Genomic DNA, 15865 nt, shown 5'->3' with positions numbered 1-15865 from the left:
ACTGAACCTGAGACTGAACCTTGCTGAGTCTATGCTACAACATGGCAAGGCTGCGATACAGGTCTGAATAGAATGTCCAGGCAGTGTAGACCTTAGGGTAATTGGGTTACTGTTCAACAGGAAGATGCAGTATATCAGCAGCTGTTGTGACAGAAAGTTGACTAAATCAGTTGTAATATTGTCTTTTTTTATTCACTTAAACAGAAACATTCACTTATAAGGTATCACTGAAGTGCAATTTACAGACCTTAGCAGCAAATTTATATATTTCAATTCACAATTCTTTTTTTGTTTGTTTTTTTTTACAAATATTACAAATGTACATCCATTATTACAATATTGCCATTCAATCATGCCTCATATGCATTTCTCTCATTATTCATTATCTCATTGTTGAAACGTGAACAATTACAATGTAAAATGATAGACAAAAACACAAGATAAATTAACAAGATAAATTCATGAATCTTACAGGAAAAAATCATCCTAGCATAACTAGAAAATATATATATATATATATATATATATATATATATATATATATATATATATATATATATATATATATATATATATATATTGCACTTAAGATTTACGATACATTTATGCAGAGGGTTAAACTAACCATTATCTCTATAGTGTATCATATCATATATCAAGAACTACAATAAATCTATATGAAAAAGGAAAACCAAAAACCTGTACAACAGCAGAAATAATACATGGAAACTAAAAATATGTTTTCTTACCCTGAACTAAATGCTATACTGATAGAAACTGTTCAAACAAGCATATGATATACCCGCAAAACCTAATTCTTCATTCACAGCTAATTTACATTGTTCTAAATGAATTCCAAGAAGCTCCAAATCCCAACTGTCTCGTTTTGTACTGAGCCCGTCTATATAACCCTTTATAAAAGAACACTGAAGGGGTTTTATTTTTAAATGTAACTATTTCTTGTGTGCAAAAAAAAAAAAAAACCCAAGCTGATCTTATAAGGCCAGATGAGTAATTCAAAACTTTCCAGCCTGAGTTCCACATTTTGAAAACAACAACTACAACAACAACAACAAAAAAACATACAAAAACAAGGTTCAAGTAGAGAATCGGTCAGATATGAGATTAAAGTAAATATTTCCAACCTGGCCAAATTCAGTACCATAAGCTTAACAGTATAGGCCACCCTGGTTGTTTTAAAATGTATCCTTTAAAATGTGTTAACCAGGGATGTAGAAAAAGTAACTCTTGATAGACGTCCAGTTAATGTTTACGTTAACTCTTTACGTCAAAATGTGAGCTGTGCACCACCTGCCAATTTAGATCTTTGTGTGGTCCAAATGAACATGATTATATTTGCATGTTTGTACTACTGTACTGATCCCTGGAATTAACAGTGTCTTGTAAGGGGGATTTTAAGAAACAAACAGCAATTAAGACAACTGTGTAGCTACCTAGCAGGAACATACTCTACAAGGGAATATATTGTATTCACTTTTATCAGTGCTTCAGCCTCCACTGTAAAGGGGAAACAAATGCTGAGAGACAGGGAAAGGTAATCTCCTGGGATTACATCTGGCTGACCACTAGGTGGAGGCGTTGTTCAATTTAAGAGTCATATTTAAAATGTGTTGCAATGGTTTCAAAAATATCCAGGCAAAAGACAAGCAGGTCAGGGTTTTCAGACTTGTATTACCTTGTTTTTTGTTTCATGGTGCTCCCAATAAACCCATGGGTTTGTATTATTTGTAAAGAAATGAACACGCGCCAAAAAATATACAATGCAAAAGAACTTGCAAAAAAATATAATTAACTACAGTAAATGTGTACTACACTGTCTTGGGCTATACAACTAGTGGCAAGATGTTACATTTATTGTGTTTAGCTAGATTGCATTTATAACTCAGTCAGTCACTTCAGGTCAGGGTTAGGCCTGGTCAGTATCTTCAAAAGAATACACGGGCCCGTCATACATTTTATATATATATATATATATATACACACACACACACACACACACACACATATATATATATATATATACACACACACACACACACACACATATATATATATATATATATATATATATATATATACACACACACACACACATATACAGACGTGCTCAAATTTGTTGGTACCCTTACAGCTCATTGAAATAATGTTTCATTCCTCCTGAAAAGTGATGAAATTAAAAGCTATTTTATCATGTATACTTGCATGCCTTTGGTATGTCATAGAATAAAGCAAAGAAGCTGTGAAAAGAGATGAATTATTGCTTATTCTACAAAGATATTCTAAAATGGCCTGGACACATTTGTTGGTACCCCTTAGAAAAGATAATAAATAACTGGATTATAGTGATATTTCAAACTAATTAGTTTATTTAATTAGTATCACACATGTCTCCAATCTTGTAATCAGTCATTCTATTTAAAAGCAGCTTGATGTTCCTGTGACAACAGTTGCAAATATTATTAAGAAGTTTAAGGTCCATGGAACTGTAGCCAACCTCCCTGGGCACGGCCGCAAGAGGAAAATCGACCCCAGATTGAAGAGAAGGATAATGCGAATGGTAGAAAAAGAACCAAGGATAACTGCCAAAGAGATACAAGCTGAACTTCAAGGTGAAGGTACGTCAGTTTCTGATCGCACCATCCGTCGCTTTTTGAGCGAAAGTGGGCTCCATGGAAGAAGACCCAGGAGGACTCCACTTTTGAAAGAAAAACATAAAAAAGACAGACTGGAATTTGCTAAAATGCATATTGACAAGCCACAATTCTTCTGGGAGAATGTCCTTTGGACAGATGAGTCAAAACTGGAACTTTTTGGCAAGTCACATCAGCTCTATGTTCACAGACGAAAAAATGAAGCTTTCAAAGAAATGAACACCATACCTACAGTGAAACATGGAGGAGGCTCGGTTATGTTTTGGGGCTGCTTTGCTGTGCCTGGCACAGGGTGCCTTGAATCTGTGCAGGGCACAATGAAATCTCAAGACTATCAAGGCATTCTGGAGCAAAACATACTGCCCAGTGTCAGAAAGCTCTGTCTCAGTCGCAGGTCATGGGTCCTTCAACAGGATAATGACCCAAAACACACAGCTAAAAGCACCCAAGAATGGATAAGAACAAAACATTGGACTATTCTGAAGTGGCCTTCTATGAGTCCTGATCTGAATCCTATCGAACATCTATGGAAAGAGCTGAAACTTGCAGTCTGGAGAAGGCACCCATCAAACCTGAGACAGCTGGAGCAGTTTGCTCAGGAAGAGTGGGCCAAACTACCTGTTAACAGGTGCAGAAGTCTCATTGAGAGCTACAGAAAATGTTTGATTGCAGTGATTGCCTCTAAAGGTTGTGCAACAAAATATTAGGTTAGTGGTCCCATCATTTTTGTCCATGCCATTTTCATTTGTTTTATTATTTACAATATTATGTTGAATAAAAAATCAAAAGCAAAGTCTGATTTCTATTAAATATGGAATAAACAATGGTGGATGCCAATTACTTTTGTCAGTTTCAAGTTATTTCAGAGAAAATTGTGCATTCTTCGTTTTTTGTGGAGGGGTACCAACAAATTTGAGCACGTCTGTATATATATATACACACACACACACACATATATATATATACACACACACACACACACACACATATATATATATACACACACACACACACACATATATACACATATATGTGTGTGTGTGTATGTGTGTATATCTATATGTTTAACATACCATTGTCAAGGGAAAGTGTGTTTGAAAACAAACATTGGAGGTATTTATAGGCTTTTGATGCCATGGTAACCACACATTTATTTCTCTTTAAATCTAATGTCTTTGTGATGTCATTCACTCTATAGCTAATGATGTAATTATCTACTGTTTCTTTCTATTTAAACCTTCAGGCACCATGGTATCTAGTGTATTTATCCATTTATTTTCTTTTATTCTTCTACTGTACATGATCTAATTTTATTGTTTCTAAAATCACAAACTTTAGTTCATCTACGGTGTGCCTGTTCCTTGTAAAGTGCTGAACTTGTCTTTTCCACAGTGACTTCACAATAATAATGTACCAAAATTTCCAGTAGTGTGAAACATCTTCAATAGGAGGCCTTTAAATTAAGGAAGAGTGCCTTCAGTTCTCTGACCTCCAAAAAAGATACAGGCTAAACAAGGTGAAATACTGTAGCTGTAAAATGAAAGGCATGGCTTTTAGTTATTTAAAGATACTCTTAAAAGCGAAGGTGCTAATCAGTGTCACAACACCATTCTGGCTACAATTAAGGTAAAAGGAGGAATGATTACTATGCAGATAACATGCTAAATTGGGTTGGAGAACTGAAATTTCTTCACAGCTTAATAATGCAATTGCAGCTGTTACCTTAAAATGTTGGTCTAATTAGGGCACTGCTGTAAAAGCGGCCTGGAGTGAACATGTGGGTGGTTTGTGCATGGCGTACAATATGTGTGAGACAATGGGAATGGATTATCAGTAACCTGTGCTTGTGGTGTGTTGTTTTGGTAACACTTTACATTAAGGGTCTCTAAAAACTGTGTATGTACAGAGTAGTTACTAAGTAAATCCATGTGGACTTACACATCATTACAATCTAATCATGCATATTTATAATGTACTTCATGTGTAAATCTTTTTGCACAATATATGTAAGTACGCAATTGTACATACAAATCAGAAAAGGGTTAGGGTTAGGGTTAGGGTTAGGGTTAGTGTTAGGGTTAGATATAGGGTTAGGGGGTCCCCGAGTGGCTCATCCAGTTAAAAGCACTGCCCGTGGGAGCGCAGGATGAGTTACACAGCTTGAACATTGCCAGTTCGCGTCTGGGCCGTGCAAAGAGGCCAACCTTGCTGGGGACTTTAAAGGGGGCTTCACATTGGCTCTGACGCTCCCGGGGTAGGGGATGGGAAAACAGCAGGGATTGCTTCTCCTCATCGTGCAACAGCGAGCCCTACTGGCCAGACACTGAGCACATTCAGAGTGGATAAGAGGCAGGGCTGATCTCTGTTCTCCGGGATCGGTAGCCCGCGATTTCTCAGTGTAAAAGCAATTCTGACTTTAGGCTTGTGAGATCAGAGGATGCTCACACACCCTCAGAACGTCTGTGCTGTGTGGGGACTCGATGCGGTGAGGAGAAAAAACATAATTGGACATTCCAAATGGGGGAAAAAAAAAGATATAGGGTTAAGGTTATATGATGCACAAAGATGTGCACATTAAGTACATTGTAACTATACATAATAACATTGTAATACACGGTAATTAGTCACTTAACCCATTAAGTACCAAATCCTTTTTTATTTAAAACAGTTAGAACACAGCTGTATTTATGTAGTTTGATACATTACATTTGGACTTAACTTTTGCAGTTAACACAATTAGAGTAAGTTACATAACAATACAGTTAAATAACAAGAACAGAACATTTAAAACAATAGGTAAATGCCAGTTAAAAATGCTTTAAAAAATTACAAAGTAGCCTGTCCTCAAATGAGGACAGTGGTGCTTAATGGGTTAATGTAAAGTGTTACCATGTTTTATTTTTTCCCTGTGTCTTCTTTTGTGAGGCCTGCTCATCCTATGGAGCGGAGAGTTGGCCAGAGAGCCTGAGTTTAACAGAGCACTCCAGTAAGCTTTCACAGAGGGGTGCTGACATGTGTTGTTTATACAGGCAGTAGAAAGTGATCCTGCTCCGGTGGCTTCTTTATCCAGGTGCCCAGTCCGGCTTCCTGCAGCGATTTAAACAACTGCTGCTTCACAGTTTGGTATGTTCCAGCAGCCAGCTTGGCCTCGCAGTACATCACTGGCGTTTCCCCATGGCGCGGCACTTGCATGCTCAGCTGCGGGAAAAAAAGGAGCAAAACAAAACGAATGAGCCGGCACAAACTGGAAACTTCAACAGCTGTGTAATCTTCCCATTTAAATTTCACAAGCAATTTAACATTCTCTGTGCGTTTGTGAATTTTCTTTGTTTCAACAAAAGATGGAGGTGGGGACAGAGTGGGGATATGAAGCAGTGTGGCTTTTGAGATTACTGCACTAATTGGTTATGATATAGATTATTAGAGATTTTCTTAAATCTGTACAAATAACTTCTAAATATGCAAATAAAAATATGCTATTTCCATTATTTAAAGTGACTGATTTTTTTTTTTTTTTTAATCCTCTAAAGCATTGTATTATCCCCTTCGGATTTTTATTTTCAATTTTTGGAAATTTTAAAACAGTTTGTATGGAGTTTGAGAAGTTGCCCTGCCAAAACATATATGCATTATAAAACAGATACATAGATAGGAAACGTAATGTGCTACAATTATACACACAGTGACTGAGGGGGATATATTTTATAACTTATTAATACTACTTGAATAAAAAGAATACACTTAATTGATTATAAAGAAGAAAAAACATATTTTTTCCTAACAGTCCTTGTCTTCCCAGACTTACATTAAAGCAGAAGATAATACATCAATGTCTTGTTTTAGGTTTCCCTTATTTTTCAAGGTATTTGTGATAACTGAATTGAAGAATTGATACAGTTTATTAATACAGTTTATTAATATTGATACTGTTATATGTAAACATTAACATCCTAGACCTTATTTTTATTTTATTTTTTTCCAGTGCAATAGTGAAATATAACCAGCCTCGTTAGTTTCTTGATGTATGTGAAGGGTTAATTGTATGTTTGAAATAAGGGTTATGAAAGTTCACAATAACAAGCCATTGGTCTGGGGTTGTGTACGTGGCAGAGTTAACAGAACAAACAAAAAGATGACTTGGCATAATATCTGTTAGCTAGAGCATACAAATATGTTGTTACCTGGACACATTTATTGGGCTATTTGGGAGAATCAACATGACATCCTCCACTCCTGTCCTGAAAGAATGGCCTCCAGTTTAGGTAGATATTGTGCACCATAATTGTGTATTTCTATATTACTAATAATCCTTGAATGTTAATAGTTGAATAATGTAAGCTTAATAAATATGTTTGATTGACTTTACTCACTGTTGTCAAGTATAATTAATAACATGGACTACTTAAAAGTAAAATGAAAAATGATTGCTTCCACATCCTTACATATGTTTCATCTGTACACTCGTCTCAGGGCTGAAAATATTCCCTTTAACTGCCTTGAACCCCGAATCCTACCTTGTCATAAAGCTTTGCCCAGCGAGTGAAGAGAGTGAGCTTGCAGAGGCGGGATGAGCTCCCCGAGTCCTTCTTCTTGCCAGTCATGGTGTTGATGACCTCCAGTCCCGTGTCTCCCGCAGTCCAGTTCACACTGAAGCAGGGGGACTTTCCCGACTGCCGGCTCTCAGTGCTGCTTAATCCTAAAAAGAACCACATGGACCAGACCGTTACAAACCATCAGCTGCTTAATAGTAAGTAACAGTAAGTAACAAGTGTATACAGGCTGATACAAACATGGACATGGACAATACTATCAGAAAAAAAGATACAAAAATAACCTTCACCTGTTACCTCCTACCACACGTACACCGACTAGGTTTTTTTTCTGGATTGCTATTTTTTTTCTGCTTACCGGTACTATCTGTGCTGAAACGTGACACAGTGCTCTTTGATTTTGCAGGTTGGGATACAGTTGCTTCGACTAGTCAGGCACTATTATGCCCCTTTCAAGCACCGCTAATACATTTCTTCAAGCCACTTTATGACCATCTGGCAGCTAACTGCTCCAGGTCTTATAAACGGCACAGTCGGTCACTTGTCACATCGCATAGTTGTGTCCCTTTGCGAAACACTTCCTCACAGTTTCCTAATATTTACCAAAGTAGCCACTTCCTTTACATTGTAAACATGGCTTGTGTCATCCCAAGACCACAGATAATAGAACACAGTTTCCTTGGTAGAGCAACTGAAATAAATACATAAATACAGATATATAACCTGTGGGGAAAAAAAAACAAGCACAGTGTACATTGTGTACTTAAGCATTTCATTTGTTTGTTTTTTAAAGTGAGTGTATGTTATTTAGAAAATCCCTTGGTGTACTAATTAAAGCCAGCGCCATAATATGCCTATTAAACATGCCGGTCATGAGGAATTCATTAGAGGGAGTGTGTCTGTGTGCGTAATGGGAACATTTTAAACACATTATCTTGTTGGTAAATAGTTTACATAGGCAGCTGACCCTTCTAGGCAGTTTATGCTTGTTTTCATCACAATTAGTCTGTGGGACAGTTCTTTAATATTACTTCCACAAGAGGGGTAATTCTTACCTTCAATATCGTACAATACAGTTGTGTACTGAATGTGACGCCAATGAAAAAACACATTCGCTTGCAGGTGTGAAGAATAGTGTAACATTTTGTCTGAGGAGAATGGCTTGTGAAATACAAGCTGACGGTGTAGCTGGCAGCACCAGATTTGTAAAAAAACATGATTGTAAATAAATCATACGTGCTTTTCTTTCTTTCATATGATCTTTAATTAGAGAGCAGTGAGACAGACGGCCTCACTGCTGCAGGCCTGCAGTCAGGTGAGGTGTATGCTATGGTAATTGGATTTTTAAATGCCATGCAGCAAATGTTTTATTGATTTCTACGGTGTCTGTCGTTTTCTTTTGTATAGCCAAAACAAAAGTAATTTATAACGAGTTTGTTGAAAATAAACTAGTAATACAAGAAGGCAAACTTCCCAATGGATGCCTTCATCAGCGTGATTGCAGAATTTATGAATTGTGTCTTTAAAGTTATGACTGATGTAAACTATACAGCAGGGCCGTGGCACATAACGTTAGTGGTAATGCAAATACTATAGTATCGAGTCGAGGGGATTAAAATGTACTTTGATGAATTCATACTAGTAACTTTACAATATTTACATAAAGTTAAAAATGTTAACAAAAACAGTGAGCGACTCCAGACAGACGAGAACAGCATGCTGTTAATTTATTTCAGCATTGCATTCTTTTAACTGAGTGTATGTCTAACGGGCAGTGCTGTGTGATACACTGCCATTGTGGATTCTGTCTCCTGTCGGTGAGATGAGATGAGGTTAAATTCCTGGCTCTTTTGCATTGTGGTTAAGACGCTTGCTTGCAGTGTGTGAGGTTGGCGGGGTGTGCCCAGTCTCCGCCCTGTTACATATGCTATTACACTTTTAACGGGGTGTGCCCAGCCTCCGCCCTGTTACATATGCTATTGCACTCTTTAAAGGGGTGTGCCCAGCCTCCGCCCTGTTACATATGCTATTGCACTCTTTAAAGGGGTGTGCCCAGCCTCCGCCCTGTTACATATGCTATTACACTCTTTAAAGGGGTGTGCCCAACCTCCACCCTGTTACATATGCTATTACACTCTTTAAAGGGGTGTGCCCAGTCTCCACCCTGTTACATATGCTATTACACTCTTTAACGGGGTGTGCCCAGCCTCCGCCCTGTTACATATGCTATTACACTTTTAACGGGGTGTGCCCAGCCTCCGCCCTGTTACATATGCTATTACACTTTTAAAGGGGTGTGACCAGCCTCCGCCCTGTTACATATGCTATTACACTCTTTAAAGGGGTGTGCCCAACCTCCACCCTGTTACATATGCTATTGCACTCTTTAAAGGGGTGTGCCCAGCCTCCGCCCTGTTACATATGCTATTACACTCTTTAAAGGGGTGTGCCCAACCTCCACCCTGTTACATATGCTATTACACTCTTTAAAGGGGTGTGCCCAGTCACCGCCCAGTTACATATGTTATTGCACTCTTTAAAGGGGTGTGCCCAACCTCCACCCTGTTACATATGCTATTGCACTCTTTAAAGGGGTGTGCCCAGCCTCTGCCCTGTTACATATGCTATTACACTCTTTAAAGGGGTGTGCCCCACCTCCGCCCTGTTACATATGCTATTACACTCTTTAAAGGGGTGTGCCCAGCCTCCGCCCTGTTACATATGCTATTACACTCTTTAAAGGGGTGTGCCCCACCTCCGCCCTGTTACATATGCTATTACACTCTTTAAAGGGGTGTGCCCAGCCTCCGCCCTGTTACATATGCTATTACACTCTTTAAAGGGGTGTGCCCAGCCTCCGCCCTGTTACATATGCTATTACACTCTTTAAAGGGGTGTGCCCAACCTCCGCCCTGTTACATATGCTATTGCACTCTTTGAAGGGGTGTGCCCAGTCTCCGCCCAGTTACATATGCTATTGCACTCTTTAAAGGGGTGTGCCCAGTCTCCGCCCTGTTACATATGCTATTACACTCTTTAAAGGGGTGTGCCCAGCCTCCGCCCTGTTACATATGCTATTGCACTCTTTAAAGGGGTGTGCCCAGCCTCCGCCCTGTTACATATGCTATTACACTCTTTAAAATCACCAGTCCGGGTAAATGATGTGAAGATCAGTTCTATATCCCCGTATGTAGTCTGGGTTGTCTGTTAATAGCAGGTGGGTGCACCATTGATGTGCTTGAATAAACCAGTGAATCCATTCATAACAGACTGAATGAAGATTAATGGACCAGCCGGACAACCCCTTAAAACCCTGCACACTGTACATTTATTACATTGTTTAAAACACTGTTCAAATGAACTCAACCAGAATGGGTTCCTTTTGAAGGAGAAGAAAAACACTGGAAGGCGTACTCAGTGTTTTTGTCACCGAGGGTGCTAAAAGAACAGGAATCTCAATGTATTTGACTCACAGCAGCTCCATAAACATCTGGTGTACAGACTAGATGTGATCATTGGACCGTGTAGGCTCAGATTGCATACTGTCATTGGAATGAGGACGATTCAGATTCATTTAGTAACCAGGATAGAACCCTTGAGGTATACATCTCATTTCAAGGGGGTCCTATCAGGAAAAGATCAAGGATAGATACAGTTAACCCAAGACATGACTTCAAATTTAGCACAGAGAGAAGAAAAACAGGGCATGAATGGGAGCAGAGTAAAAGTAAGTTTAGAACAGAAGATAGGAAGCAGTTTTTTACAGTTATAAATGCATGGAATAGCCTACCAGGTGACTTAGTAGGCATTGGGCATTGTAAAAAAGACTAGATTCTGTGCTTTTAAAATAGACCCCCACCCCCCCAACCCCAGTAGGGGAGATTGGTGTGCTAACAAGGGACAAGCCTTGAAGGGGCGAATGTTCTAAGTATTTAGACAGCCAGCACATGAAAAATAACAAAGTGAGGTCAACAGAAGACAATGGAGATAGACCACAAGCAAGGATTATATTCATGTTCAAATCCACAGTTACACACAGTAACCCCCCGGGAGCACATTGTTCTACATATGAATCACATACTATATGATCAAGAAAAAATCAATAGAAACTTCTGGCTCTGTGCTCAGGCCATTTAACATCAGGGGTTTCCACTGACCTGCTGAACGGTTCATTAGTAACTATGGGCATGGTTCATTTCCCAATGGACTAACCATGTATGACAATGATTTGTCTACGTTCATTAGTCCGGGCAGTCCTGAGCATAACTGCCAGAAAACAGTTGTCAGCAAAATGAATGGCTGGAGAGACCAGACTGCTGATGTCTGAGAACAGCCAATGCTGCATATCAAATGTCACTTGTGGCAATTGCATTGCAGTGTATTGATATTTCCACAAGGAGTCTTAGTATCCCTTTGCACTCCGAAAATAAGGGCAAACTGAGAAACCTTTTCTTTCCATACCTTTCAGGTTTTATGACATTTAACTGAATGTGTTTACACTCAAACTTTAAGTTCAGTGCCTGCTTACTTACACGCACAGAAATATGGCTTTGGATACTAGTTAATACAAATATAGCCATAATGATGGTGCTACTTTGTACAAAGCATGATACTCTAGTTCATTAAGGAAACTCATGCGAGAAGATTATTTATCAAAGCTCAGACTAGACAACACTATGGCATTATACATATTTTTAAACTACATTCTTTGGCCTTTGGCCTCGCCTTTCAAGGTACCCCTGCAGGATAGCTGCCCTCCCCTTTCGACAAAGTCAAAAAGCAGCTGAAGGCTGGGGAGGAGGAGGAAAGGGATGTAATGGATTGAGATAAGATATAAATCCCGTCCTTGCCGATCACTGAACATATTGTTTATCGAAGGACAAATAAGATACTAGCTATTCGACTGATGATTTGTTCCGGTATTGGAAGCGTCTAAAATATGCTTGATATTTACGTGATTTGATCTAAGGTTAAAGTGAGTTCCTTACCAGAATCACCACTTTGCTTAAAGTGTCTGTGCTCTGAGATGTATGATAATATGCATCATCTCATTTCATAATAAAGGGCTTAATAACTTACCACTGAGAAGAGGCTGATTCTGCTTGTATGACGCTGGCAGCTGACCAATGTGCTGTACCCGATGGCTCACTGTCCTTGAGAAGTGACCGGTGTGATGAAGGCTCCCCACAATGAAGCTGTGCAGGTAGATAGGCTCGATAAAGTAGCTGAGGAGCGATCCCTGGATACCAAGAACATTCCATCTAAAAGACAAACACATGAAGGGATCAATACAGTGTCAGCAGAGATCTGTTTATTTAAGTATATTAAAGGTCATGCACTCATAGCGATAGGCGTATGTTTATCTACATTCCCCATTTCCAGAACAGTGTGGTCTATTCTATTGATCAAAACTGTGGTGGCTATAAAAACAGCCACCATGTGAGTCATTAAAATAACCACTTTTACCTGTACAGACTGCACTAGACATTTAAATTCCCCCGTTTTCATAACCTTGATACTGATCTTCATGGTATCTATATTTACTGTAGTGTAGACTCACTTCTATTTAGACCATGGAAGAGACCCCTGTGTCTTCTGTGTCCGTAATGTAACCCTTTCCCCGTCTTTTGTAACCTATGCACTCCCAGACTGAAGCATATTATTATACATTGTAGTGACCTTGAAAGCAGGTGTGCTTTCTGGAGGCTCCAGCTGTGCCCAACACCAGCTTCTTCTCTGGGGTGCAGCTGCTGTTCCACAAGGAAAAGCTTTTTATAAGCTGTGGTAGTTTCTGAAGGGCGTCCACATGAACTCTATTCATTGAACCTGGTGGCTGTTTCCATTCTCTTCCATGGCTCTCATGCAAGGTGACACGACGCATGCCTTGACAAACTGCTGAGTCAGCCTGAGGGGGCCTAGATTTTTTTTTTGTACCGTTTCAATGGATTTTCATTTTGAAAAATGTGTTACTGGATTTATGGCTGTTTGAAAATATGTATCGTGAAGTTCAGAAATGTGTTCATATTCATTAAAGAATATTAAAATAATGAACACAGGCACAATAATATAGAAAACACTAGCTGTGTCACCTTCCAGTTTATAAATCAAATAAGTGCAGCAGCAATGTGGTCTGGGCAGCAAGACTGGGGATTCTCTATTCTCTATTTGGGGGCAAAGCGAAACCCGAAGGAAAAAAGGAGATCCAGCTTCAAGAGTTTGAATCACTGAAGAAGAGAACCAAGATGATTGTTGTGTGTACTGTATTAATAAAGGTGACCAAAACCTCCACATTTCCACAGCTTCTTTTCATGTGCAACAATCTCATGACTCTTTACACAACAAAATGTTCCTTCTTAAGCTTTAAACATGTTGCTAATTTCCAATACTTGATTTGCCATTTTTAAAATGCATTTATTTATATGAATATACAATACAATACAAATCTAATATATTTTTACATAGCGGCCTTCATGCTGTGGCCTCCCAGAGCGCTTTACGAAATTAAAAACAAAACAAGAGAGCTTATATACACTCCAGCTACAACCAATTATATACAAGCACATTAAACAACAATTATTGCATTTAGACTTAAACAAATCCAATGTTTCATTTTGAATTGGGCTGGGAGACCATTAGGGTCTTCCAAATGCCATCTAATGACTTTCTGAACTCGTTTTGGTTTTGTCTGCAGTAGTGCTGGTGCAAGCTACAGTAACATTACTAATATTTGCAGGACATGCCAGATAAGAACAGATATGAGCCGCTGTGCTTTAGTACCAGCTTAGTGCCAACATAAGAACTATCGAAACATTGCAGCATTTTTTTTTTTTTTTTTTTTTTTACTATTAGACAAAAATGTTCCTAAAATAAAAACACAAAACGATGTGGTTTGCACACCAAACCCTCAGCTCAGCAGCCTAATGAGCTTGGAAATGCACAATCAGCAGCAAACATTATGTGGCTAATTTTCACATCACTGTTCTTTTTTGTTAATTAATGTCTCTAAATCATTACCGCAATTATTGAGCTTGCCTCTTCCCTTCGCATCTCCTTTATGATTGATAAGGAGTCATTATATTTGTTGCTTCCTTGAGCAGCCAATTATCACACAGAACACTTTTCAATAATTACATGAATGTTGACATGTTGCCCGCTCTACCTGGAGAACGATCTATTCGAGGAATCTGCGATATCTATTGTATGGGAAAAAGGATTTGGGTTTAATTTTTTTTTCTCCCTCAAAAACACAACCGATTTAGCCTGCAATATTAATTTGCCTGTGAAGCAGCGCTGTGAATTAGAAACATCTTTTAATCTCATGCAAGAAAAGACAGCCATCTGGCTGAGTTTAAGGGGGAGTCTCTCTCTACTTCTCCCTATCTCTTTTCCTCGCCCTCTCCCGCTGTAAATGCAGTCCATTAAAGTAATGTGTTCATCACCATAAAACTCAAATGGAATATAAAGGATAATATTCATACACAAGCCTTCAATTAAAACAGTCATTGCCTTAATTAAACATCTACTCTGGTCCCTTCATTTTACTTAGAAAAATACATTTTTATTGCATTTCATAATCATAAAACCGCTCCATCTACCAAAAACAAAAAGCACTGTCAGTTTTGCATGCAACAATAACCTGAGAACACCACAAACTGCATTGATCACATCATTCTTCACTGCAGATCTACAGAACGTCAAGGCAGCTGGATAATGATTCGACTTGCTGCTCTTGACAGTGCCCTTGGTAAGCTACCCTGGTGACCTGAGCTCTTCTGTGGAAGTATAAATTACAGGGATAAAAAATGAGTGTGGGAATGCGGAGGATGGTCTAAACCTCCATATTCTATTTTTGTGTAAAGTAATTGCGTTGACCCCTGTAGTGGCCTGGCCAGATCTAATCAGGCCATTCCCAGCCCCTGTGAAGTGAATCAAATAGGTCACATTAACACCAGCAGAGGTGGAACAGCAACAGTGATTGGCTGACACTGGCCCAACCATCCCAGCCTTTGAATCCTCCAGTGATTGAAGCATGGATTACCAGCTACTGCTAGGATTAAAACTTCTGATTGCCTTCTCTGTTAATTCAGTATCTCTAGGGATGGCAGTCCAGAACAGCGCAAAACTGAATTAAAAGCACCTGGAAATCTCTTGTGATGGCCTAATTGTAGCAGTGAAAGATACAATTACTTTGGAGGATGTTAAAGGCGCTCATCATCCATGGGACTACAGAACAAAAAGAGCAATTTTAATCTTTAAAATTTTTAATGGGCATTAACAATTTAAAATTGTGTGCCTGCACTCCTTGGATCTCTGTTTTTGAAAGAGTGTACTTTTTTTTTTATAAGGGATATCTCAATCATCCATCCGTAGGGCAATATGCTTTTAGGAAGCTGGAAACTGTTTCACTGTGGAAAATGAAAAGAATGTCTAACAGTGAATCAGGTTACAGAAATATTCTGAAATTGGCCAAAGTTCATTTAATTTTTAAGAAAATCTATATTTTTACATTTCCGCTAAATCTAAAATATTATACTACAGTATGTCAATTTTTTAATGAACTGCTACGACACTCTTTGCATTACTTTTCAGTAAGCAGAAGTCAAAGGAATTGATAATGTACATTTCAGAAGCAATTTAATTATT

The 15865-nt window shown here is 38.6% G+C and overlaps 1 protein-coding gene across 1 annotated transcript in view; it reads right to left on the bottom strand.

The window, feature by feature from the left end:
* Positions 1–970: 970 nt before the first annotated feature.
* LOC117399895 (double-stranded RNA-specific editase B2-like) overlaps positions 971–15865 on the bottom strand; it is a 179920-nt gene continuing 165025 nt past the window's right edge. Inside the window, exons 8-10 of the mRNA XM_059023284.1 lie at positions 12302–12483; positions 7187–7368; positions 971–5870 (exon numbers count right to left, since the gene is read on the bottom strand). Coding sequence (XP_058879267.1) covers positions 5694–5870; positions 7187–7368; positions 12302–12483 — 541 coding nt within the window. The 3' untranslated portion in view covers positions 971–5693. The remainder of the gene's footprint in view (positions 5871–7186; positions 7369–12301; positions 12484–15865) is intronic.

The sequence above is a fragment of the Acipenser ruthenus genome, chromosome 4 (genome assembly GCF_902713425.1).
Source record: "Acipenser ruthenus chromosome 4, fAciRut3.2 maternal haplotype, whole genome shotgun sequence".
NCBI lineage: Eukaryota > Metazoa > Chordata > Actinopteri > Acipenseriformes > Acipenseridae > Acipenser > Acipenser ruthenus.
The sequence above is the reverse complement of the archived record's forward strand: the minus strand, read 5'-3'. Positions and strand labels throughout refer to the sequence as shown.